Below are 23461 nucleotides of genomic sequence, written 5' to 3'. Positions count from 1 at the left end.
AAGTTTGATATATATCTGCTGCTCATTATTGATTTAGGAGCAATGGTGATATTTAATTTGTGAAGCATTTTTCTAGCTGCTGTCGGTAACCTGATGATGTCACAGTTTTTTGGGGGTTCCAATAAAACTTGTTCAGTACTACATTTGTGATTCTCAAAATAGAACGGTAGCATTTGTCTAATTTTGGCATTTTTCTTCTTCCCTTCCTCTTTACCTCCATAACACTGCAGAAATGTCCGTGAGGATGTCGAACCTTGATAATGAAAGAGATGACAGGGACGAAGACAGTCATGAGGACAGAGGAATTAGTAAGTACTCTGTGTTATCTCTTGGGTTTAAGTTTTATTCATCATACACAACATATCTGAAGTGTAAAGTATTTCCGTTTTGTTTTTGTTTTGATTTTTTTTTTTTTTCACAATAACCTGATCTTATTATTTGACTAATTATTATCATTATTAAACATATGAAGAGTCTAACCTGTGTGCTCTTTCCTTCCAGTCAGTAATACCAGATTCATAGCTGCAGTGATCGAGAGACACACTCACACTCCTGAACGGAGACGGAGGTACTGGGGGAGATCTGGGACGGAGAGCGACCACGGTAAGACATCACATGTCTTTAAGGTTTACAAAGAAAGCGTGTCATGGTGTGTTTTTTTTTTTTTTTGCAGTGTTCTGCATTAAAATACATCAGCACTGATGGTAAGAAGAACTGAGTCAGGTTTATCTGAAAGGCCAGTAATGCTGTGTCAAAGCAAAACTGAATATTTATAGAATTCTTGTTTCTTCCCAATAGATACACATGCTTTTGGTGTTTGAAAATGACAAACTGTTAATGCTAAGTCATCCTCGGATCAGGAAGCTGATATTCAGTGGGGGCTTTAGATAGAATTTTTGATGCAGTGTGATAATACTAACCTTTCTGCAGTTTTACTCTTACACCCGTCTGTGTCACTTGTATCTTAACATTTCCTGCAGTTACGACGCTGACAACAGGACAACAAGGAATAAAGTTTCTTTTCTCAAAAATTAGGATCTTTGCATACCTTTCAATACATTACAAAATCTAAAACCACAACAAACACTCCTACTGCAGATCTACAGTTTGCTCTCAGTTCCGTGGCACTGGCTCTGCTTCTGGCTTGTTCTTTTCATTACATCACAGGTCTGAACCTTTTTGTCTCTGAGCATAAACAACTCATCCAGAGCTGCAGATTACTGTTAACATTTGGAGAATTTTCAAGTCTGACACTCAGTGTGGATGGACAGTTTCACCCACATGGGCTCTTAGCCACCCACATATGGCAGCACTTCACTTCCTGGCAATGAGTATCTCTATAACTTGTTGCATAACTGATGTTTCATAGCGAAAAAGGGTGAATGTGAAGAGAGGATTTTGGGTGAAAATTAAACAAAGAAGTGCAAGCTTGTTGGATAAATGTTTTAGTACAGATAAGGGAACAGATTAATTCATTTCCCGTTTTCAGTCATGATCTTTGTACTTCACGTGCCCTGCCCAACTTGTGTACAATTATAGCTTTCGAAGAGATGGTTTGAGGAAAAGCTATCACACATTCTTATTCACATATCTATGGTATTGTATTTTCCTTTCTACTTAGATAGGGCAGCTAACAAGCAGTCCTGATGAATGAGTGGGAAAGGATGACGCATTGTGCAACAGGAGATGGGAGGCTGTAAGACTGAAAGAAGGGGACAAGTGCAGAGCTGGAGAGATGCAAAAATGATGAAAGAAGGGAAATAAGAGAAATGTAAGGGCAAGACAACAGGGACAGAGGGGAAGTTTAGTTTAAAATAACGCAAAAGAAAGGGAATAGCTAACTGGATTAGATTAGCTAATCATTACAGCAACAGCAAAAAGTAAATAGCCCCCAAAAACACACACATTTACATTTCACATTGAATTTTATGTGTATTTACATAAGAAAAATATGTGCTTAATGGATTGTTGAAACATTTGGACAGAGGCTCTCTAGCCCTGTCCTCCTGTGTTCTGTCTGTAGGCTAAGCTATTCCTTTAGATATTGATGATTTATTTAGTGTATCCTTCAGTTTAGGGATAGAAAAGATTTTGCCAGGATTTGTTTCCAAGACCTAGACTAATGTTTCAGGTCCTTTAGGGAGATTTTAGAAGTCATAATACTGATAAGACATTTAGAGTCCATCTCAGATGTTAAATATAATGATAATTTGCTCCATCTTGCTTCAAGACATTAAGAGGGGTTTGATTTCCTCACCTTGTGCAGCTGAAAATTGTCAGAAGGACAAATTTGGCAATATTTACCCGAAGCTTTGCGTGTTTTGGGAAAAGGGGATGAACTGTGCAGAAATTGGCACATTCCATATGAGGAACTTCTTTTAAGTCTCAATCCTTCAGCTTTTCTTTAATCCCTCTCTTCCTCTCTTTGTATTTGCCTCCCGTCTGCCTGTCATTCCATTTAGCTTTCCTCTGTATTTTTCCTCGACAGCTTTCTGTTGGTTAGTACCAAAGCCTGGCGAATCTTTTGGAGGATCAGGAAGGGCGATGTGTGAGGGAAGCTCCCAGTATGAGACCAGTGAGGGATTTTAGGACAACTCGGACATACCAGGGTTTTGTCTCATTTTATATGATGCCATGTGGAAAACACAGTACATCACACTGTGTTATTTCATGCATAGGCCTTATCACAAGATATATACACTGCCTAACCACCTGGAATTTGATAAAACGCAAAGATAAGACTCTGCGATTGGAAAAATACTGCAGTGATTTAATATGTTTCAGCTGGCAACTAGTTATTTAACCTCAACTGATGCTGCTTTTCATTCCCTAAATGACCATGTGAGAGAGGATGTCACTCTGTTGGGATGTTGCTTAAAACTATCGAAACTGGGTTAAGAACTGTGAAACATATCATTAGTAGCTGGAAGGATGGTGACGAACCATTATCTACGAGTAAGAAATGTGGTCAGAAGGAAATCTGGAAATCTGTGATCAGAGCTGAGAGAGCTTTGGAGAAATGACAGTTTGAACATTTGGTAGAATTAGATCACAGACAATTACCGGTAGAACTCATGGCAATAGTTAATAGTGAGAGTAAGAGCATTTCCACACACACAATGCAAAGAAAACTCAAGTTATTTAGATCAAACAGCTGTGCAGTCTTAAGAGAACCACTTATCATGAGACTAATTGGAAAACAAAAAAGACTCTAAATTAAATCAAGTTATGTTGAATTCAAAGAATGGAAATTTACAACAAATGCCATCTCAAAGCACTTCAAAAACAGTCCATTTCAATCTAGATTTTATTCAATTTAGTCAAATTAGATATAATTCAATTCAATTAAAATAGACAATTTGTCTAACTCTTACAATACCATTTCATAAAAGGTTACTTAGCTAAGGAAACCATGGGGTGTGCATAAAATTTTCTCTTCGATTCCTTCTTTAAAACTGCCTTTAAACACGAAGAACCCCACAGGAGAACCACACTTTGGAAGGGCAGCCATCTGCCTTCACCAGTGGGGGGTCCAGAGGGCAGGAAAGAGGGGCACCATGGTACCATAACATCAGGACAGGGGTCCCTGCTGATGTCCCCCAACAGTCTTGACCTATTGCTCCATAACTAAAGGGATTGTTCAGGTTCAGCTGAGCCGTCAACCTCAGATCACGACTGTGTATAAATAGAAAGAATACTGTAGCACTGTTAGGATTGTCTGTAACCTCGCTTAGTTTTGGGGAATCTTAACATTCAAAAGGACTTAGATATACGTACATCCTTTTCCTTAATAAGGGATCAGTTTTGTTTTCTGGGACTTAGATATTTAGCTGTCAGATGTTTGTTGGGTAGAAAGGTATTGGGAGATAAAATTAGGTAAAGGAGCTAGATTATTAACTGAATTGCAGACATGTGAAATTGGAGATTTTCTTAGTAGGGATTATGCTAATTGCAAAAGTGTTGTAATTCGTCCCACTACATATTTTAGTTGATATCTGAGATATTCTTATTACTTGGAAAAGATTGCACGACAGATTTTTTTGCAATACATAACCAGTCTACACATTAAATGATAAATTGGTTTGCCTTACACTCGACCTGAGTACCGCATGTGCACTCACCAGCACACAAATCACATGCTCGAGTGTCTGTGTAGGTTTAATGTTTCATCATATAAAATGACAGCAATTTTTCTACAAACACAATTATTGAACCAGACGTGCTTACAGGGTTATTTGCTCCAACAGTAATAACAGATTGATGTTCCACGGCAAAGCTCGTTCCTAGTTTTCTCTAAAGGTGAGGAAGCTGGTGGTAAAGGAACTGAGGGAGGTATGTTTCTTCTAAGATTGGCTGCCTAGAAATATTATTTAGTCACACTTTGAAATTCAGATTCAGTTTGTTGGCTTGAAAGGGGTGAACCTCACTCACGGGGTCTTAAACTTTTATTTATAGGTAGAAAGATTAGGCAAAGTTAACTAGCTAGGATCTGAAAGTTGGCTGCTTGAAGTTATGTTTAGTAGGATTTAAACAAAACACACAATTCAAAAATGTAACTTTACATGTGGTTGTAGTGTATGGGCATTTACAATGAAATTAGTTTACATTTTGTTCTATCAACATTTATTTTTCTCATTCAGTTCCATGGTGATCCCTTTGCTCTGTGGCAGCAGCACCTTCCTCCCACTGCTCCAGTTATTGTTGTATCCTAACAGCCGTGTTGGCTCGTGTCTTTGTCTCCTCAGGCTAAGCGTATGTGCAATATGTATAGCAAAGTAGTTATAAATATGCATGAATCTATTTTTTTCCTCTTACTTTATGAGAAATTGGAAAACAATAGCTTGTACTGCTTTCAGAAACCTAGCAAGTTAGCATCTGTTTACAGGAATGTTTCTGTTTTGAATGTCTAAGACTGGGGGGCATCATGGCTAAATGATGGCTTTTATATTCTCTCATTCCTGTTCAGTCAGTGGCTAGCAGTTTCTACATAGGTACAATAGATTTTAAGATCTTTAAATACATTTAATATGGGTGCATAAATAACTAATCCTTCTGCATAATGTATACGTGATTTATGTTGCATTCAAATCCAGTAATTCCAGCTTCCGCATGCTTTTATTTTGTTTGTTTAGGCTACAGCACCATGAGTCCACAGGAGGACAGCGAGAATCCACCTGGAAACAACGACCCACTCTCAGCAGGTGTTGACGTGGGTAACCATGACGACGATATGGACCTGGACACGCCTCCCCAGACGGCCGCACTGCTCAGCCACAAGTTTCACCCTTATCGACACACGCACACACACCACCACCCGCTGCACACACATACGCACCACCTGCAGGCTGCAGTGACGGTGCACAGCGTGGACGCCGAGTGCTGATCCACAGCGTGGCGTTCAGCTTCCTGACACGGATGGAACTGTTCGGGATGCTTTTTTAAACTTTTAACTTTTATGCTCAAGATCGATGGAGGAAGACGCCACCGCTGTTCTCCGTGTGTCATGGCCGCTGGGATTCATGTCCGTAAGGATGGACGATACAGTGTCATTGTGGCAACATTTTAACCTCAGCCCCTCTTTTATTCAACCCAACTTGAAATCTGGCTGATAATGACATGGAAAGTAAGCAAACCTGTGCCAGTACATAAAATCATTGTTTTTCTTTTTAAATTTTGAAGGATTTAGGACTCACAAGAAAGAGCAGGACCTTTAGGAGCAAACATAAAGCTGTTTGAGCCCAATCATCAGACATCCTTGAGGAAAGGACACAACTGGAGCACAACAGCTTTGAACAGAAACAAAGTTCTTTATTTTTCAGTGTTTTACAGTTCACAGTTGAATTAAAGCTGGAGCTCAGTGTGGATTTCTTTTCACCAGGTCTTCATCCCAAAAATGTAGCTTCCCTGCAAAGCCTGCTCGTGGAGAGGAGCAGGAAGGACACAAAGCTCTCCTTACATTTAGGAAAACTGTGAGAAAGAGTAAATATTACTTTATTTCCACCTTGAAAAAAATGCCTTGAGTGGAATTCAAACATAAATCCTATTTCATCTTCACTCTCCTTAGCGCTGCAGGTTTTCTCTGAAAGTTGCACCCTTGATCCAAAGGAGAGGCTGCCGGTCTCACACAACATGCCGTGGAATGATATTTGAATGTTTTCACAAATATCTCTGAACTGCAACGTAGGAAAAAAGCTCCAATGTTTCAACATGAATACAAGAGGAAACTCTTTTAAGAGAAAACTATTATTTTTCTACTATTTATTAAAGAGGTAGAGTTTCATGACAGACGAGGATGCAGCTTCCGCCAACAAGACAGAGGTTTTGCAACCAGTGAATCAGACTTATGGTGCGTTATTTTCCATCAACTTTTGTTATTTCCCCCAAAACATTTAGGATGTTAAGAACATGTATTACAACAGATAATGGGATTTTTTTTCCACCTCTGACTTTATGTTCATAACTTTTACATTTTTTTTTATGACCAGAATCATATCCTTGGACATCATCTTCCCGGGAGTAACCAATTCAATACTGTGCAGATCCATTTATTAGGTACACCTGTCCATGCAGTGAAATCCAATGCAACAGTCCTGACAAAAACTCACATTTTTTCCCCTTGCCATAGAGATGAGGGTAAAACACTTCCTTGTGTATATAAAGAGGTTAGGGGACACACAATATTAGAAACACCTCTTGATATAATGTAAATTAAACACAACTTTTAGCTGTACCTGAAATTATATAAAAATAACTAACTTTACATATTAAACACCACCAAAATGTGAACATAAAGAGCTTTTTGAAGAAATAAATGCTGTAGAAGGGCTGTTGTATTGCATTACATTAAATTTACTGGGGTATACAGTAAAACGTCCAACTGAGTCTGTTTTGTACATGTGTAGGGATCGAAAATCTGATTGAAATATTCTCCTTTAAAAGAAAAAGAAAACATTTTTTTGTTTGTTTAGCATCTACTTTAAAAACAAAATGTAAACAATGAGCCTCCATCCCATCCTGTCTCAGAGCAGTTGGGAGGTAGTGATTTCTGCCATGGAGCACATCTGTTTTTAGGGTTATGTGTGTTCATGCGACATTAGCCTGGCTGTGGGGAGGGGAAACAAATGTATACAAAGTCATTCTGGACATTGTCTCTGTATCAAGAGGCAGAACTGTTGTGCTCATTGGAAATTTCCAGCCTGCGGATGGAGGAGGGAGGACAGAAGCTAAAACCAGCAAAAACATTCCTGGCTTTAGTCACTGGTGGGGATTTGGTGTGTGAGGATAATTGGAGGCTCTCATAGAGGTCCTGAAAGTTTCACTGACACGGAGTACTGCTCTGAGTGAAAAAAACAGAACAAAATTGTATTTTTTTTTTTTTTGTTGCTGTTGCTGTTGTGTTTTTTTTTTTTCCTTCACTACAACCTTTTGCCTCTGAGGCCCAGCTGATGCTGTATGTATGTTAAGGTTTTGTGCTGGATTTTGTGCAAAACGAGTCGAATTTCCAGCGATGCCTATGATGCAGTCTCCTTCTCGTCAATGGGAGTAAAAGAGGTAGAGATGCTGCTGTTGTTGTGCAGAGGTTACACCCAACTGTTGGCCCCTCTGTGGTTAACCACTCAAAATGTATTTTTTACATGTGTCTGGATTAATATGCGTGTGAGTGTGTGTATGAGAGAGTGTTTGTGTGTGATGAAAGTCTGATTAGCCACCTGGAACATTTTTCATTGAATGGATTATTTTTCAAAATAGTATTAGAGAATTATAGGGGGAATTATTATGATTGAGAAATTCACTTATTTTTATTCTGATGAAGAGTCTGAAGTTGATCCTGTCTGTGCTTTGTGACTTTGATTGTTCTGCTGGTCAAATCACGTCAGCATGGCATCCATTTTCGTTTCCTCTGGGTGCCAAAATGTCTATTGTTCTTCAGAGATTCATCAAAGTGTAAATACAGAATCACAAATAGCTATTAATGTCCTGTACACTCCTTTTTATTTGTTTTTAATGTTGGTAAGACGTGAGATATGCTTCACATGATGCTCAGATACTTGGGTTGATATTGAATTGTCTGTTCATGGTGTCTCACTATATTTTTGATGCCTTGGATGTTTTTTAGGCTTATTTTTCTTTAGGTCCATATTGGATGGAAGTCAGTACTTGGAAAAATGACACTTTTATGAGAGATTTCTAGTTTTTAAAGGTTTATTGTGTCTTTGAAATGTTTATGAAAACTCAACAAGCTCATCTAGAATTGCAATATAACAGTACGTCAGCTTTTCAGTGAGTAAAGACCAAAACAACATCCGTGTAGTGGATTATGGTTTCCTGTAAGCAGTGCTAAGATTCTGTTGCTACTTTAAAACTGTCAGCCACATTCATTTACAGCCTTTTTAAGAGTGTTTGATGCATCGTGAGCTCATTAAAAGTTCATCTGCACAGGTGCTGAATCATCTGACAAAATTATGATTTTGTCATAGTACTTGTTCATGTTCCTGAAAAGTACCACTACTGTTGATCGCAGGGGGTCAAAATAATACCACTCATATGCTCAATTACAGAAATGTTTACCAGCGTCCACATCAGATGTCTGTTCTCTGTTTTCTTTATATGGTACGCAATTTCAGTAAGTTCAGTTTCACATAGAATAAGTCTAATGGAGCAATCATTTGTTTTATTTTATTTTGTGTTTTTTATTTTTTTTTAAGTAATTAAGCAAATATATATGTGTGTATACAGAACATTCTGAATTGCAATCAATTTACTGAAGGAACACATGTACGTCAGCCCCCATGTATCGTATAAAAGTTATCAAATTGAGATTTATTGCAATGTGAATGTGATAAAGTTCATTTTACACTTAATATGTGTGGCGTTCATAATTCCTGCTAAAATACATGATACAGATTCTTGACTGTTGCCCTAAGTGGGAGAGAATTATAAAGTTGTTACACGCATTGGGGTCTGGAACCAGGCTAACTCAGCTGTCCTTATTTAAAGAATGAATGAATCGCCGGCCACAAACTGTCTTGCGAGCTGTACGCCAGTGAGATTATCTGTAGTGGACTGTTATCTGAGTGTTTTGCTAACGCTATTCACGCTCGCTGATGGCAGAGTAACATTGTCTGACGATTGTCCAGCCTTCATTATTCTGTCCAGTTCGTGCAGAGACATGTAGGTCACCTACACTCCGAAGAGATGCCCTTCAGAGACCTGTTGGCCTTGTTTTGAGAAAACATGTCTTCAGTTAGATGTAGAATTTCATCAAAGTCGTCCGGCTCGATACAGACATCATTATAGTTGCAATGAAATGTGTTAATAATCTCAAAAGTTATTACTCAGTGAAAGAAGAACACCCCTTTTGGGATGTCTACATCTTTTTTTCTTTGTCTTTTTTGCTATACTGGTAAACATCATCTCCAAGTTTGTTTTATTCTGGACCCCTACGTTAAGAAATGGGACATTTTAGAGTAAAGTAGGGGTGTAGCTACACCCTGCACATCAAAAGAGCAGTGTATTCTGCAATGTGTTACAACCTGCTGGTCAAATCAAGCCATTTGTAGATGAATGAAGAATAGCAGTATACTGCCTAAAAGACCCCATCAGTTATTTATGAAGCCTTTCTGTACATATGGCGTTTCCTGACAGGGGATCTGGGAAACAATCACAGATGGAGAGGCAATATGGTTCTGTCGCAATATAACAAGAGGCCGCTTTGGTTTGGGGGGACAGAGCAGTTTGTAGGTTTATGGTTTCGCGTTTCATTTCCTTCACTTTTAGAGAGAAGCAATCAGAGGTTCAAGTGCAAATCATAAACATCAGCATCTGCTGTTTGTGTCTAACTAAAAAAGAAAACCCTGTAATTTCTCTTCTCTCCCTGACCTCATTTCCTCTCATCTCTGCTCCAAAAAATATTGGTAATTTTTTACAGTAACCCAGCTGCCATTCATTTACAATTTACATTAAGTGCTGCATACCTCAGGAGCTGGCTACAATACGCACTTCCGCCTCCATAGACGGGGTTCCCACTCAAACATTTAAGCTACAAATGTACCACAAATACTCCTTTATTTAGACATTTTTCCATCAAATAAATCGTTCTGTAAGTATTACTGAAGTAATTTTAATAGTGAGAGAAACGTGTCGAATATGAAATTAATGTGATTTCAAAATAATTCAAACATCCTCTATGATCTTGCAAGGCTTGACGATTTGGATATTTTCCCATGCTGAAGGTAAACATAGGTGGTGAGTGATTATCAACTGGATATCTGTCTGTTCTATGGGAAAGTCATGCAGTAATATAAACTGATTCACTTTGAGGTCAATATGTAAAGATGGCGCTGGACCTTTCAGTTTACTGCACACGAGCAGGGAAGTAGTTCAGAAAGAGGAGACGTTTCTCCCCATGTCCCTCTACCTGCTTCCACGCCCCAAAAAAACCTGATCAGTGTGTCTGTATTCATTCATATCTCCATTACAAAGCCCCTTTTTACTGTCCCCGTGACTCTTTAACTCTCCCTCTTTCTCCTGAGCTGTCAGCTGCTCCCTGCCAGGGAAACACTGAATTAGAGCACTGAGCTTGGTGTCCAATCACCCTTGGGTCATTTCAGTCAGTATTTGCTCTGCCAACTAGTACAGCAGACATGCACTAGCAGCACATTTTTGTGCAGTCCAGAGTCCCAGTTTCCCAAATGCATCATAGCAGTGTGATCATCTTAAGTCGACCATGCAGGCAATATATAGCACTTTGGAATTGCTTTGACATGAAGTGCTTATTATCCAGTCATGTAGATTTTTTTTTTTTAAATGTGTCAAACATGTGCAGTAACTGACAATACTGACACAAGTTAAATCCTGCAGTAAAATCTCCTGAAGGTGTTCTCAGCGTTCAGCTCAGACCTCCAACCTTATAGTCTTTCTAAGTCTAATTCGGTCTTATGCTTTGGTTTGAAACGGGAAGCATTCTTGTTAAACTAAATGGGACTCCTGTGACTGACTCACTTGCTCGCCACATAAGTGTAGTTTCTGTGGTGCACTGGTGAGGAGGTATGCTTATGACCACTGTAATTAGGACATGAACTGGGCAGGGAGCTCTTGTACATATTGTCCCCATGCGTGCAGGTCAGCTGTTTTTAGTGGGTCACATGTCCCTTAATCTCTTCTTCGCCACAAGAGAAAGGAAACCTGGCTATCACACTTCATCTATGACCCTTTATGAGACGGAAACAGCCTACAAGCCCTTTTCCATCAACTCTATTCCTGACAGGATTGCAGCATGAGGTGTTCATAATCACGCTGCACAATCTGTATGCGCATGCTTACCATTAACTCCCCCACACAGTGAGCCACTTCACCATTTATGGTTAACCCGCCCTCCTGATGCCTCCTCCTCTCCTTCTCCCATCCTGACGCCTACTGAGCTCATCCCAGGTGCCCGCTTTGCCTGTTCAGCCACTCAGCCCACCCACGCCCTCACACTCTCAGTCCCAGCGAGCAGCGGTGAACGTTTTCCCGCTTTCTTCTTCTCCTCTCTACCACCCACTCCAAAATGCTGTGAATCACTGGCTGACTCTCTGAAGCACCGGCAGGGCTCTTCCGTTTTAGACCGAAATCGACTAACATCTCTCTTCCCCTTTGGTTTGTGAAGCATGATCCATTATTGTGGGTTTGACTTGCACACAGGTAAAAAGCTTTGGAAGTGCAGTTTGCGTAACCACACGGGGCGGCTTCAGACCGACATGAGTTAACATGTTTGTGTGTGTGTGTGTAAGTGTAACACTGTGCGGGCATGCGTGTGTACCGTGGGACCGAGAGAAGAAATTAATTGTTCTCTTATGGAAACGTTGTTTAGCACTGAGTGGAGTGATTCATGCGTCTCTGAAATCAGCTTGTGTGAGTGACAGTCCTTGCCGTCTTTTCAGAGAACCGCTGCTCAGTGATTCACGTCCCCCAATCTGTCTGAAGGCACCAGTATGAGCAGCAGTTAACCCAAAACCCGAGTTTATTCAGCTTAAAAATGTCTTTGTTTCAGCTGCTTGAAACGTTCGCTGGACAGTATCTGTCTTATATCAGATGAGCGGCTTGGAAGGTTCACCATCATTTAACTTCCTTGAAGACAGAGTGACTGTGACTTGGATTTGCAGCACCAGGTCCATGTAGGTTTCACTGTGAACCAGAGGCCTTTGTCGTTTTTTTTAATATGCGGGAAGACAATACAAAGATTTATTATATTTACCTTTACTTCTATTGAGTGCAAAACGGTAAATGTGCTATTCATCCCCCAATATTGCCCTTCAATCTGGAGTGGACTGAGTGTAACCCCGACTGAAGCGTTTGAAGAGTCCACACACAGTCACTGAGTTTCTGTTCCACGGCTTCAACCACTTGGCAACGTGAGATCATTTTCACCCACTGACAACTGTGATTGTCTGGACTTCGAACTGCCAAGAAACACTCCACACAGATGGCAAGAGAGGGAGAACATCGAGGATGGTTTCACCGTCTCTTGCAGGCCTCGGCACAATTGTGCTCTAAATATTTCATATGTGGGTTGGTGCTTTTTTACATTTTTTGTGCGTCTACATGAGTGTCGATGCAGCCTGTGATTGCGGGTATACAGTGTTTGCGTCTGTGAGAGACTGAGCCTTAATGCTGCCTGCGGAAGCTACATAGCCATTGTGAAGACTCGGCAGGGAGCTCTGCTCCCCTTGTGTTTGCCAGGAGCAGATTTCCACCCACGGCGGGCAGGCAGGCTCGATGGCTGCTAGGTTGGCATTCACTGGATGACTTGGGGAGAAAGGAGGCAAAGGATACAGCCATTCATGGTCACATTATGCACACAGAGAACAGGAAAGCTGTGGTGGTTTAGAGATATTCTGAGGTGAATGTTTCTTTTTTCTTCTTTGACCAAAAGAAGAAATGTTTATACTGCAGGTTAAAAACAAAACAAAAAAAAACAGGACCAAGCTTCTATTTGTATTCACATACACAAGGTTGTGCATAGGCTATATTCACTATTTCATTGCTAGGGGAAATGTGCTGAATGCAAAACATTTCTCTTTCAACACGTGGTTGATTAAGCATTTATTTATTTACCCAAAAAATTATTCAGGAGACCTCTTCTTACCAAAAGATTAGAGTACATTAGGAGGAGGAAGAAGACGCAAGGCTAAACAGGAGGCGGGAGGAAGGCAGGTGATTGAAACGAAGACTATTTCAATCCAACACAAGGCGCAGACGGAAGGAACTGACTCTCCAACGAGGATCTGGCAACAACAAGGAAACCAGGGGGTATTTATACCGGTGCAGCTAATGAGTAAAGGGGCAGGTGGTGGTAATCTGAATCCAGGTGTAGGATACAGGCTGAGCAGAACACACGGGAACAAACCGAGGACATCAAACAAGAATATAGGACATGAAACATGACTTAAACCAAGCCAACACAGAAAGCACGAAATCTCAAATCACAAAATCCAAACAGAAACCCACACCCATACTCAACTGGCTCGTACGCTGAGCAGACAGTTGGGGTCGCCAGGAGTCCGAGGTGCAGCATGCAGGACACCATGTGGGGGGGAATTAGTTTCATCCCTCTGATAACTGCTTCTTAGCCTACTGCAATTCTAAAATAACATGTATAATGGAATAAAATAATCGTGGTGCAATCATTCTGTTTTCCTGGAGCAGTTTCATATCCTGCAGTTAAGAATGGAATAAAAAAACATCAATTAATAAAACATTTTACACGGTAAAATACATTATTGGACTCCCTTTACAAAGTAAAAAGGCAGTTGGTCTAAAATCGCATTGTTGTGAATGTCATCTCGAGAACGCACAAAACTGCGTTATTTAGATGTATTTTATGGCATTATTCGCTGTAGTCGAAGTGTTTTTTTTCTTTCTTAAACAACACACGCACTCGCACACACCTCCCACCTGCGTGCGCGCGCACACGCGCGCTCTTCTTCTCCCTGTATCTTTCTGTCACTCTCTCGCTCTCCTCACACTTTACCTTCATCTACCCAAGATGGCGGCTGCCTCGTCCATCCAGCCGCCGAGCGTTCACTCCTCTCTTGCCCGGGATAGCGCACTTTCCCCGGTGATGGACAGCCCCGAGAGCCGACAGCCGGAGGATGACGAGGCGGCGGCAACGCAGCCCTCCGAGTCGGGGATTAGCCTCCGCGACCTGCCGGACTTGGAGCCGGAGGAGATCGAGAAGAGGCTGGCCAAAACTCGCCAGGAGCTGAGCAACAGGAGGAAAATCCTCATTAAGAACCTGCCACCCGACACCACTAACCAGGTACTTGACAGTTTGCGCCGGAGAAACTGAAGTAAAAGTAGCAAAGTGCAGTTTGTTTTTAGTTGTTTATTTATTTATTAACTCACACCTAGACGTTGTTTAGTTTGCACCGACTGTCGCACTTTTCACTCTGTTTAATGTGTATGAATCTATTAGGCTGTAAGGGAGTCTGTGTCTAATGAGCCCCAGTGATGATGGTAACCACTTTACCTCATGCACGAAATCATTCCCCCATGGTATGAACTTTTTAAATAACTTAAGCACAATTAAGCACACCGGCCTGGTGAATGTACACCCTCCTGTACACAGCTGGCTGTTTATTCTCACTGATCTGATAAGGGATCGCTCACTTCTATTCATAATATAAGCTTTATTCATTCTTCAACTGGCAGTTTTAGACTTTGAGTGGCTTGTTTGTCTTAAATTTGTAATTGTTGCCATCGGAGTCCACAGGGAAATGTATTATTTTTTTTTACTCAACTACGCATCCGAGTATGAAATATTTTGGACGTGGATGGTGTCTGACAATCACAGTAAAATAGTGTCCATGAATTCCATTATAAACGTCTAGCGAGTGTCTGCAAATGTTTGTTGTTCCAAATGAGCTTTTGGAAAAGTACTCCGTGGGCAAATGTGTTGCTCTCGTTACAAAAGAAGTAGGCAGCTATCTCAGATGAAGTGCATTCTTGTGCCACTGATATAGGGGAGGCAAACAAATGCATGCACCCGGGTGGACATCAGAGATAAATGCCAGTTTTCCTATTTTATTTAATTTATTTTGTCTCAAACTATTTCATGTACAGCATGCACAACCGCAATCAACGGTGTAATCTGCAGATTTGCTAAGCTTGACGTGTTACACAGCTCTGTATGATCTTGTGTTAAATTTACTGCTATGAGCTGCTGTGGCCACGGCCGACACGACAGGTGGAATCCCCGATTTCTGCCTTTGCACGTTGGAAACCATTCGCTCAAATCCGATTCCTTCGACGGAGGCCAGACAAATCCCTTTCTCTTTAATGTTTATTGCACATGCAGGGACTTTGGATGCTTCTTGTCCAAAGACCACGGGGGGTGACTTCACTGTTTATAACTTCATGACCTTTTTTTATTCCTCCCACCGAGCGTCAGTCATCACTTGTGTCAGCATGCCTTGAGGAGGCAGGGTGTCAAGCCTGCGCTGGTGGTGTATTCCTTCAGGCTTGTAGCGCCGAACATTCCTATAGAGGCTCGCTGCCGAGGAGAGCCAGCACTCTGCCGAAGTGTTTGCGTGTGAGGAGAGAGGGTGTGTGAAAGAGCGTGACTGCATGTTGTGTGTGAGAAATGACAAAGGGAGGGAGGAGAGAGGGAAAAGTTACTTGGATCAGGTGAAGCCACAGAGGTTGGGCTTCTCTCTGTATTTTCCACATTTTCCATGTGTCAGACTGAGTGTGACATGTTAAATGAGGCTGACTGACCAGAGCACCATAGAGCTGCACAAAGGATTCAAAGGAGTGGTTTCGGACTCTTTGACGTTACTCTCTGAGAGTTTCTGCTGGTTGCGGTTCAGTTCAACTAACTCGGGCTCAGGCTCTGGATCTCATGCCTGGAGCTTTCATAGCGATCTGTACGACTGTCAAACAGAAATAATCTTAAGAAAAACATTCACATCACATAACGAGGGTCCAGTATAGACACAGCATTGGCGTGCTGCGTTGGGGATTAAGATTCCCCATAGTCTTATGTTGGACGATTCATTTTGATATCAATATCTGCTGGTTTTATTCTGGTGATGCAAGAGGCTTGGAACCTTATGGTTTTAGTTTTGTGGCAAAGGAAATTCCGTGTCCCAGTCCTGTGTAAGCTGTTTGATGGACTCAGCAACACCCTACAGACTCCATCTCCCATTACACTCATACCCGCTGCCCCATTAGTGAGCACTCCACCGCAGACTGGATGCATGCGAGTGCACGGTGCGCTCTGTCAGATATATGGTCCTGTTGACAGTTTTCATCTCAGGGTGAGGTGGAGGAAGAGGTGGGGGAAGGGAAAGAAGAAGGAAGAGCACTGGGAGGATGGAAGTGTTGGGCAAGGGAAGGATGAAGAGGAAAAAAGAACGAGGGAATCTGTTGAGCGATGAAAATGTGAGACGCTGTTAAGTGACCAGGATATTTTCAGAATGATTCATTAAAAGGACTGTGAACAGTGTGAAAGGTGTTGCTCGTAGCAGTGAGCTCAAAAAGAGTTTTCACCCAAATGTCCAGTTTGTCTCAGCTGTACAGAGCTCTATAGTGAGTTTCAGTTGATTGGGATTCATTCCAGCCCACATTTTTACAGTATTGTTTTTTTTTTGTTGTTGTTGTTTTTTCTGGCTGCGTTGATTAAAGGATTAAAAAATAAAAAAAATAAATTCACTCTACACTTCCTGCTGAGCACCAAACAGCAGACAAAGTCATTATTGTGAAGTATTTAGCAACTAAACATCCAGATATTTTCACTGCCCTTCAGATTGGAGCTGAAAAAAAAAAAAAAGGATAGTTTGTCTTTAATTTGCATAACGGTCAACGTGAAGGATCCGGATAAAATAAAATATTGCTCTGTAACTTACTGCACATATACAAAATCTAACAAGTTGCTCTCGCAAAAAAAATCAGTTAGTGCTGGTTTAAAGTCCTGTACCTCTGGGAGGGCAATGCTAATGTAGCAATAAGATGCAGTCTGTCAAGTCACCGAGATTAAACTGAAAAGACTGTGAGTAAGATGGCTGGAGAAATGGGGAAAGGAGTGTTTTCGGGTTCTTTTTTTCCTGTTATGTTTGTTAACATGCTGTTGGAAACGAGGTAAATGCGATAGGCCAGGCATCTGGGATTGGCAGGCATGTCGTCAAAAATCCTGAGATCTGATCTTGAGATCTGCGTGTGTTGGCTGAGGAGGCAGATGCTGTACTGTGTGGTTGGTTGGCAGCCTGATTAAACCTTAAATGCATCCCTCAGGTTTTGTTTCAGTTTCATGTTAGATGGTAGATGTTTTCTAACATTTTCATGAAAAATTAGTCACAAAAATAGTGGGTACGTTTAGCTTGTTGTGATCAAAACACGAGACAGTCTGAAGCTCACAGTAGAATCTTCTGTGATTACAGCAGTCCAAGAACACTCCGAGTGGTACAGATGTCAAAATATGAACAAGAAGCAAGAGAAGAAGTACCAAAAACAGGAAAAGTACTATTAAGGAAAATCTCTTGAAATTATCTCAGCTGCCTTGACTGTGAATACACGAGCAGGTTTCCAGGACAGATTTCCAGCTTCAGAAGCCAGATGATCTCACATAGCTGCACTCTTGGAAAATGGTTTCCATAAACTGCTAGCTCTGAATTCTTGGAAGCACAGGTTTACAACGAATAACTTGATTATTCCATCTTGTACAGCAGGGTAACAAACGCTTTTTTCTCCCATGATTTATGCTGAGGTAAAAGCACCAGCTTGGTGATCACATGAACCAGACAATGGCTAACTTTCATTTTACCACTATGGTATTTACAGTAGATATCATTTTCTCATGACTATTTTGGATATTTAAACTTGGAGAAACCTCAATGTGTTGCACATTGCTCCTTGCAGAAAAATAGGAGACAGATATGTTGTTAAACAAAGGATTTGTTCGTGTTGGAGTGATGTGAAAGAGAGACTATTCTGGGGTTTCTGTGTGGTCCACAGATGTGTACAAAGTTGTTTCTCTTTCTTCATGTAGGCTGAAGAGTCGTATCTGCTATTCATTTCAATTTTGTTTCCATAATTCCGTCCCAAATGCTTCTTGGCCATTGACGTCAATATGTGGAAGTCATGAACAGAATGTTTCACTCTATAAATGCTTAGATGAAACCTTTACTCTCATATTAGCTACAGTTTGTCCGTATAGATTGTCTACATTTTTTATATTCAATCAGGACCCCATTTGAATAAGAAAGGGATGAAAATATTTTGCTACTGCAGAGGACAGTAGATAAAGACGAGTAGTGTTTGTGTGTTTATTGTGTGTCTTCATTGGTTTTGTTTCCATGGTCTTGGGGCACATTTTTGGATTAGTTTCTTTATATGTGCAGATCCTATAAAAGATGTTTGTGCAAGTGTTTATCTGTTCTGTGTCAGTACCAGGAGAGTGTGTGTGCAGTCATTTTCTTTCTACCTTCTTTTCCTTCTTCATCAACATGCTGCGGTGTGTGTCAGGAGCAGATGTTCATCAAATCTGCCACTCCTGGCAGTGGGTGGTTCTCATCACCTTCTTCACCTAGGGGGCTTTGTGGACTCCCATCCCTTTGATTTGAGTTGTTTATGGTGGCATTAGTCTACGGGAAGTTTTGCAGAAGTTTGTGTCACATTTATTGAAAAATACACTGTTTGACTGTTTGTCCAGCCAGGATAAACCAATGTTACTGCAAAATGAATTGATTTATTTCAGTATGGCTCAAAATGAAGGTGACTTCATATGGGTTACATGATTAACTTGGCTGGAGGTAGACGATGACTTCTGCCGCCGAGTTAGTTTGTGGCTGAGAAAGGAAAACGGAGTGTTGTTAGTGATTTTCACCGGCTGATTTGGTTAAAATTGATATCAAACTCTATCAGCAGCGTTTTGTAAACTGATAACAAAGAAGCCTATGTATGTTTCATAAATTCCACTAAGAGTCCACACTTATGGGCTAAATGGACGAGATGGGAGTTGTGCTGAGTGGATAAAAGGTTTGGAAGTAACCTCGGAAGAAAAGCATTGACCGGATAAGTACAGGAGGAATGGAGAGTAGACTAATTGGATAAAAGGCTAAAAGAAACTAATGAGTGTGTGTGTGTGTGTGTGTGTGTGTGTGTGTGTGTGTGTGTGTGTGTAGAGTATTGAGACAAGGTGGCCGTCTTGGTTGAACCTCCACAGTTCTCCTTCATTAACTTTCAAAAGCCTAATTTGTCTTAATGTTCATCCTCTCTCTCTCTCTCTCTCTCTCTCTCTCTCTCTCTCTCTCTCTCTCTCTCTCTCTCTCTCTGCTTTGCTTAAACTGTGTTTGGATTGTGAAAGAAATGCTCGCCTGCTGTTCACAACTGCTGCCATCACTGTGTGTTAATGTGTTGGTCATGGAGCAGGTGGAGGGCTGGTGGACACTGCTAGATCCTGCTCCTGTTATTACTCTTCTGGACCCGTGACATTTACACAGCAGCAGCCCCGATTGTACCTGAGTGATGCTTTTAATACATGAATTAAGAACAGGACCTAACATTTCAGAGATCATAGGGATGTGTGTCTGACTCGCACGTTTGACCTTCCTGTGTAATGGAGGTCCACATCGATCAGACCCCTGCGATTATGTAATGTAACTGACACCGGACATAAGTGTCAGATGTTCAGGTTGTGTCGGAAGCAGAAGCGCTCAGCCTAATCCCTTCGAGTCAACAGTCAGTGGCTGCTCTGCGGGTGCAAACCTGTTTTGTGTTTACAGCCAGGTCAGAATGACAAGTGTACGCCATGCAGCTTTTCACTTCTGATATCGAAGAAGAGAAACCAAAAGGGGCATGCAGCCAGTGACAACAAAGTGTGAAATGTGCACAATGCTCAGTCTGATTAATTAGACTTTCTTCTACAAGCCAGAATTAACAGCATGCACCATCCATCCTTCCAATTCAGTGGTTATAATAAATCACTTTCAAGAGTTTTGGTCTGCTCACTGGTAACAATGGGATCTGTCATTCTGTCAGGATAAGGGACATAAGTGTCACCAGTGTACATGAAATATGAAAAGAAAACTTCTTACCCAGAACACCTTGATTAATGGGATCCAACTGACAAAATGATCCATAGAATATAATTGTACAGCTTTGTAGTTCATATTACTAAAACTTGATGTTTGGATTTGAACAAAGAGGATTTTTTTTTCTGGTGTTGATGCAGGGCAGCCATTATTTATTGTTCCTGGTCATTTTTTTCTAACTGGTCATGTCTTGAGTGTGTGCAAACTGGCAATAAATACAAACAGAAACAGATGGATAAGTTGGTTATCAAAATCTTTTCATTTCTGACATTGTTTCAGTGCTAGCTATAGTGGCATGAAAGGTTTAGACACTCCAAGGTACAAAGGTACAAAGCTAAAGATGCCATATTTCTAAATTATTTTATGTAAGACTACTTCTTAAGATTTAATTTTTTTTTTTTTTACTTTTTCAGAATGACAAAAAATTCAATGAACCCCAACTCTCAGGGTTATGGGATTTTTCTGGTGAAAGGCTTGTAGTTCTTAGAGAACTTTGATTGGTTTTGATTGGAGAATTGTGAGGGCCACATTAAAACCCTCAGTTTGGGACTTTTATTGTTTATTATTTATTTTTTTTTTTTTTAGGAATTTAGAATGTAGAAGCCATCCTCTTTCAATCCTTAGTTTGATGTTTCTTTGTCATTTGCTGTTATTTAAGTCATTCTTCCCCCTCTGACTGAAACGTTCCCTCTGCCATTTGCTGCAACACAAATGCAAAGTGTGGTCGAATCACCTCCATGTTTACGAGTGGGAGAGGAATTGTTTTCATGAAATTCTGATTCTCTCTGTAGCCAAGCATACCTTTTAGTTATTGCAGTATGGATAAAGACTTTATTTACTGTGCAGTAATTCTCCAGAATCTGCTAAATCCTTCTCAAGCTCTCTTGGAGTCCTTGCACACTGAACGGCCAAAAAGAACTGCTGGTGATGTCAGTTAGGTGTCTTTGCATCGTTGGCATGTGCAAGGCGTAGCTCGGCAGTTCAGAGGTGGGTTTTAAGCTACATTATATGGTTAGTTAGACCTGGAGACTGTGTAGATGAAGAAGAACCAAACATAGCCACGTGGGCTTCATGTTTTTTAGCAATGTCATACAAAGTTAGTCTCCCTTGAGTTGTCGTTATCAGTTGGTCTTGACAATTGAGAATAGGTAATGTGTGACGTGTTAGTAATGCTTGCTATAATCACTGCTGCTTTCCTTCTTGTGTACTTATTCACTACGCTGAACAGCTAAATATAAAATAAATTAATATTTAGACCCCGTTTCCAAGTTTTTTTTTTTTTTTTTTTTTTTTTTTTTTTTTCCCGACTGGAAAACTTTTAGATGATGAATCCTGTTATGTGAAGCAGCTTCAGATAGTTTAAAGTCGGCAATGGAGCAAAAGGTGCACACAGCAAGTATAGAAGACATTCACATTCCCACATCTGACCTGTTGATATTCAGAGTGCTTTTACTGGCACTTTGGTGTAAAGTACAGTGGCTACAAGAGACCATTTAGCTTCTTTTTTCATGAGCTTTGTGCCTGTCTGCACATTTCTCTGCTAGGCTATATCAGAATATCAGAAATGTGCCTATAGTGTAGCTTACTGGCATGAATTTAGAGCCTGTCTGTGGCAAAGGCTGTAAAGATTTCATCTGTGTACAACACTCGACCAAAATAATAAGTATAAGTGGAATTCTCTTCTAAGACTAGCCAAAGGCTACCAGTGATAAATGAAGCTCACTCTGTACAAGCATCTACATTGTCTTGTGTTTAAAAATCACATAAATCAGAGATTGTAAGCCAGCTGAAACAGGAATATATAAAATGTGTTTATATTTTTTTTTTACCCAATGACTCCAGGACCATGATATGTTGAGGGGAAATGACTGTTGGCTCAGTTGGAAAAATAACCTTCAATCTGAGCCCCCGTCGCTTCAGGGCCAGTGCCAAGCAAAGACGGGAGGGTGTGGACAGGAGGGAGGGAAGTGGGGTCACACTGGCTGACAGCAGAATCTGTCCTGTCTCAGGGCAAGCCACCTGCTCCCCTCAGCCCACTGGTTCTTTCCTCTCTGAGAACAAATCAACTAGCTTTTCAAAGAAGGAAAACATGAAATGAAGGAATGGACAGATCAAAGCAACAGAAGAAGTGATTTATTTATTCCTTCATTCGTGTTAAAAAAAGAAAAAAATTGAATCCTCTTACTTGAGTCGGATAAAAATGTTGAGCCTGATGATTAGAGGCGTTGGTGCTAAGGCACCTATTCGAAAAACATTTAATTTGACCACTTTTATCCAGTTAATTCAGTTAAGTAACTGCTGTTTTAAACATGTTGTACTGGATTGAGGATTTGTCAAAGGTGCTGTTTGATTTCTTAACTTTAAACCACTTTATATCACTTGGTTAAGCTGTTGCATATGGTACAGATGCAAATTTTTATTAATAAAAGTGCTAATAACAGGAATGTGTCTATCCACTTGAATTATGCACGCCTCCTCAAAAAGGATTTGAATTTTTGGTGCAGGAAGTGTGAAAATGTGTTATCACAGCTTGTCAAGTTAATAGTTTGTTGGCCTTCTCTTCATTTTATTTCTTCAACTTTCTGGGACACACTGGAAGCCGAAAAAAATGACACTTGTTCTGATTACGGAGGTCCACATTGGAATTAATGGATATGTGGTTGACTGGCACAGGAACACAGACTCGTGTGACAATGAGGTGCAAGTGTTTATGTGCACTGCTCCAGATTTGGGTTTTAGGTGCTGGTAAATTTAAAAAAAAAAACTAAAAAAAAAAAACTGATAAGTCATACTGATAACAGTGAGAATTTGAAATAAAGGCTTATTTCTTATAGACGCTTGATACTCTAAACTGTTGTAAATACAAAGCAACGAGCTTCTCCTCCATTGACTTATATTCATTCAGGGGTCAGCACATGAGTTCTGTTAGTGTTTATCAGTTCATGTACCAGTCAGTACTTTTATTGACGATATCTAAGAAAGTAACGGTAGACTTAAAGCAATACTATGTAACATTTCTACCTTAAAATAACAGCTCGAAAAAAATTGTGCGGCTAGAATGAGTTTTAATATTACGATTGGCCTGTCTCCTATGCCCTTCGGGGGTCCGAGTTGGAAAAACTGCGCTATGTAACTTTGCTGGACCGGCCCGGGAGCTGAGGGGAAGTACTTCGACTTGCTTTCTGGCACACCTACCGCAAAAACAAATAGACCCCTCTCACGCTCCCAGGTACATTTGATTACTCTTACCTTCTCGGTCGACATAGCTTGCACCTTCTGACTCCTCGCCGGTTCGTCAACAAACGTGAAAGCGAAAGGGTGTTGTATTTACGACAGTGTAACCGTACATTACCTCCAAGCCTGTAGAGGGAGCTCCATAGTGGGCTTTTTGA

The 23461-nt window shown here is 40.7% G+C and overlaps 2 protein-coding genes across 3 annotated transcripts in view; both read left to right on the top strand.

Moving 5' to 3' along the window:
* The window catches only part of cachd1 (cache domain containing 1), an 80449-nt gene extending 71588 nt beyond the window's left edge, over window positions 1–8861 (top strand). The window contains exons 24-26 of the mRNA XM_075484549.1: window positions 231–308; window positions 502–603; window positions 5133–8861. Of these exons, the coding sequence (XP_075340664.1) occupies window positions 231–308; window positions 502–603; window positions 5133–5383 (431 nt within the window). The 3' untranslated portion in view covers window positions 5384–8861. The remainder of the gene's footprint in view (window positions 1–230; window positions 309–501; window positions 604–5132) is intronic.
* Window positions 8862–13935: 5074 nt separating this feature from the next.
* Window positions 13936–23461, top strand: part of raver2 (ribonucleoprotein, PTB-binding 2) — a 102632-nt gene continuing 93106 nt past the window's right edge. The window contains exon 1 of one of the 2 annotated variants that reach the window (XM_075485805.1): window positions 13936–14299. In XM_075485805.1, the coding sequence (XP_075341920.1) occupies window positions 14027–14299 (273 nt within the window). In that variant the 5' untranslated portion in view covers window positions 13936–14026. The remainder of the gene's footprint in view (window positions 14300–23461) is intronic. The other variant, XM_075485804.1, reaches the window with a different exon arrangement.

Source organism: Odontesthes bonariensis, chromosome 15 (assembly GCF_027942865.1).
Source record: "Odontesthes bonariensis isolate fOdoBon6 chromosome 15, fOdoBon6.hap1, whole genome shotgun sequence".
Taxonomy (NCBI): domain Eukaryota; kingdom Metazoa; phylum Chordata; class Actinopteri; order Atheriniformes; family Atherinopsidae; genus Odontesthes; species Odontesthes bonariensis.
Note: the sequence above shows the minus strand (reverse complement) of the source record. Positions and strands in the feature narration are given on the sequence as shown.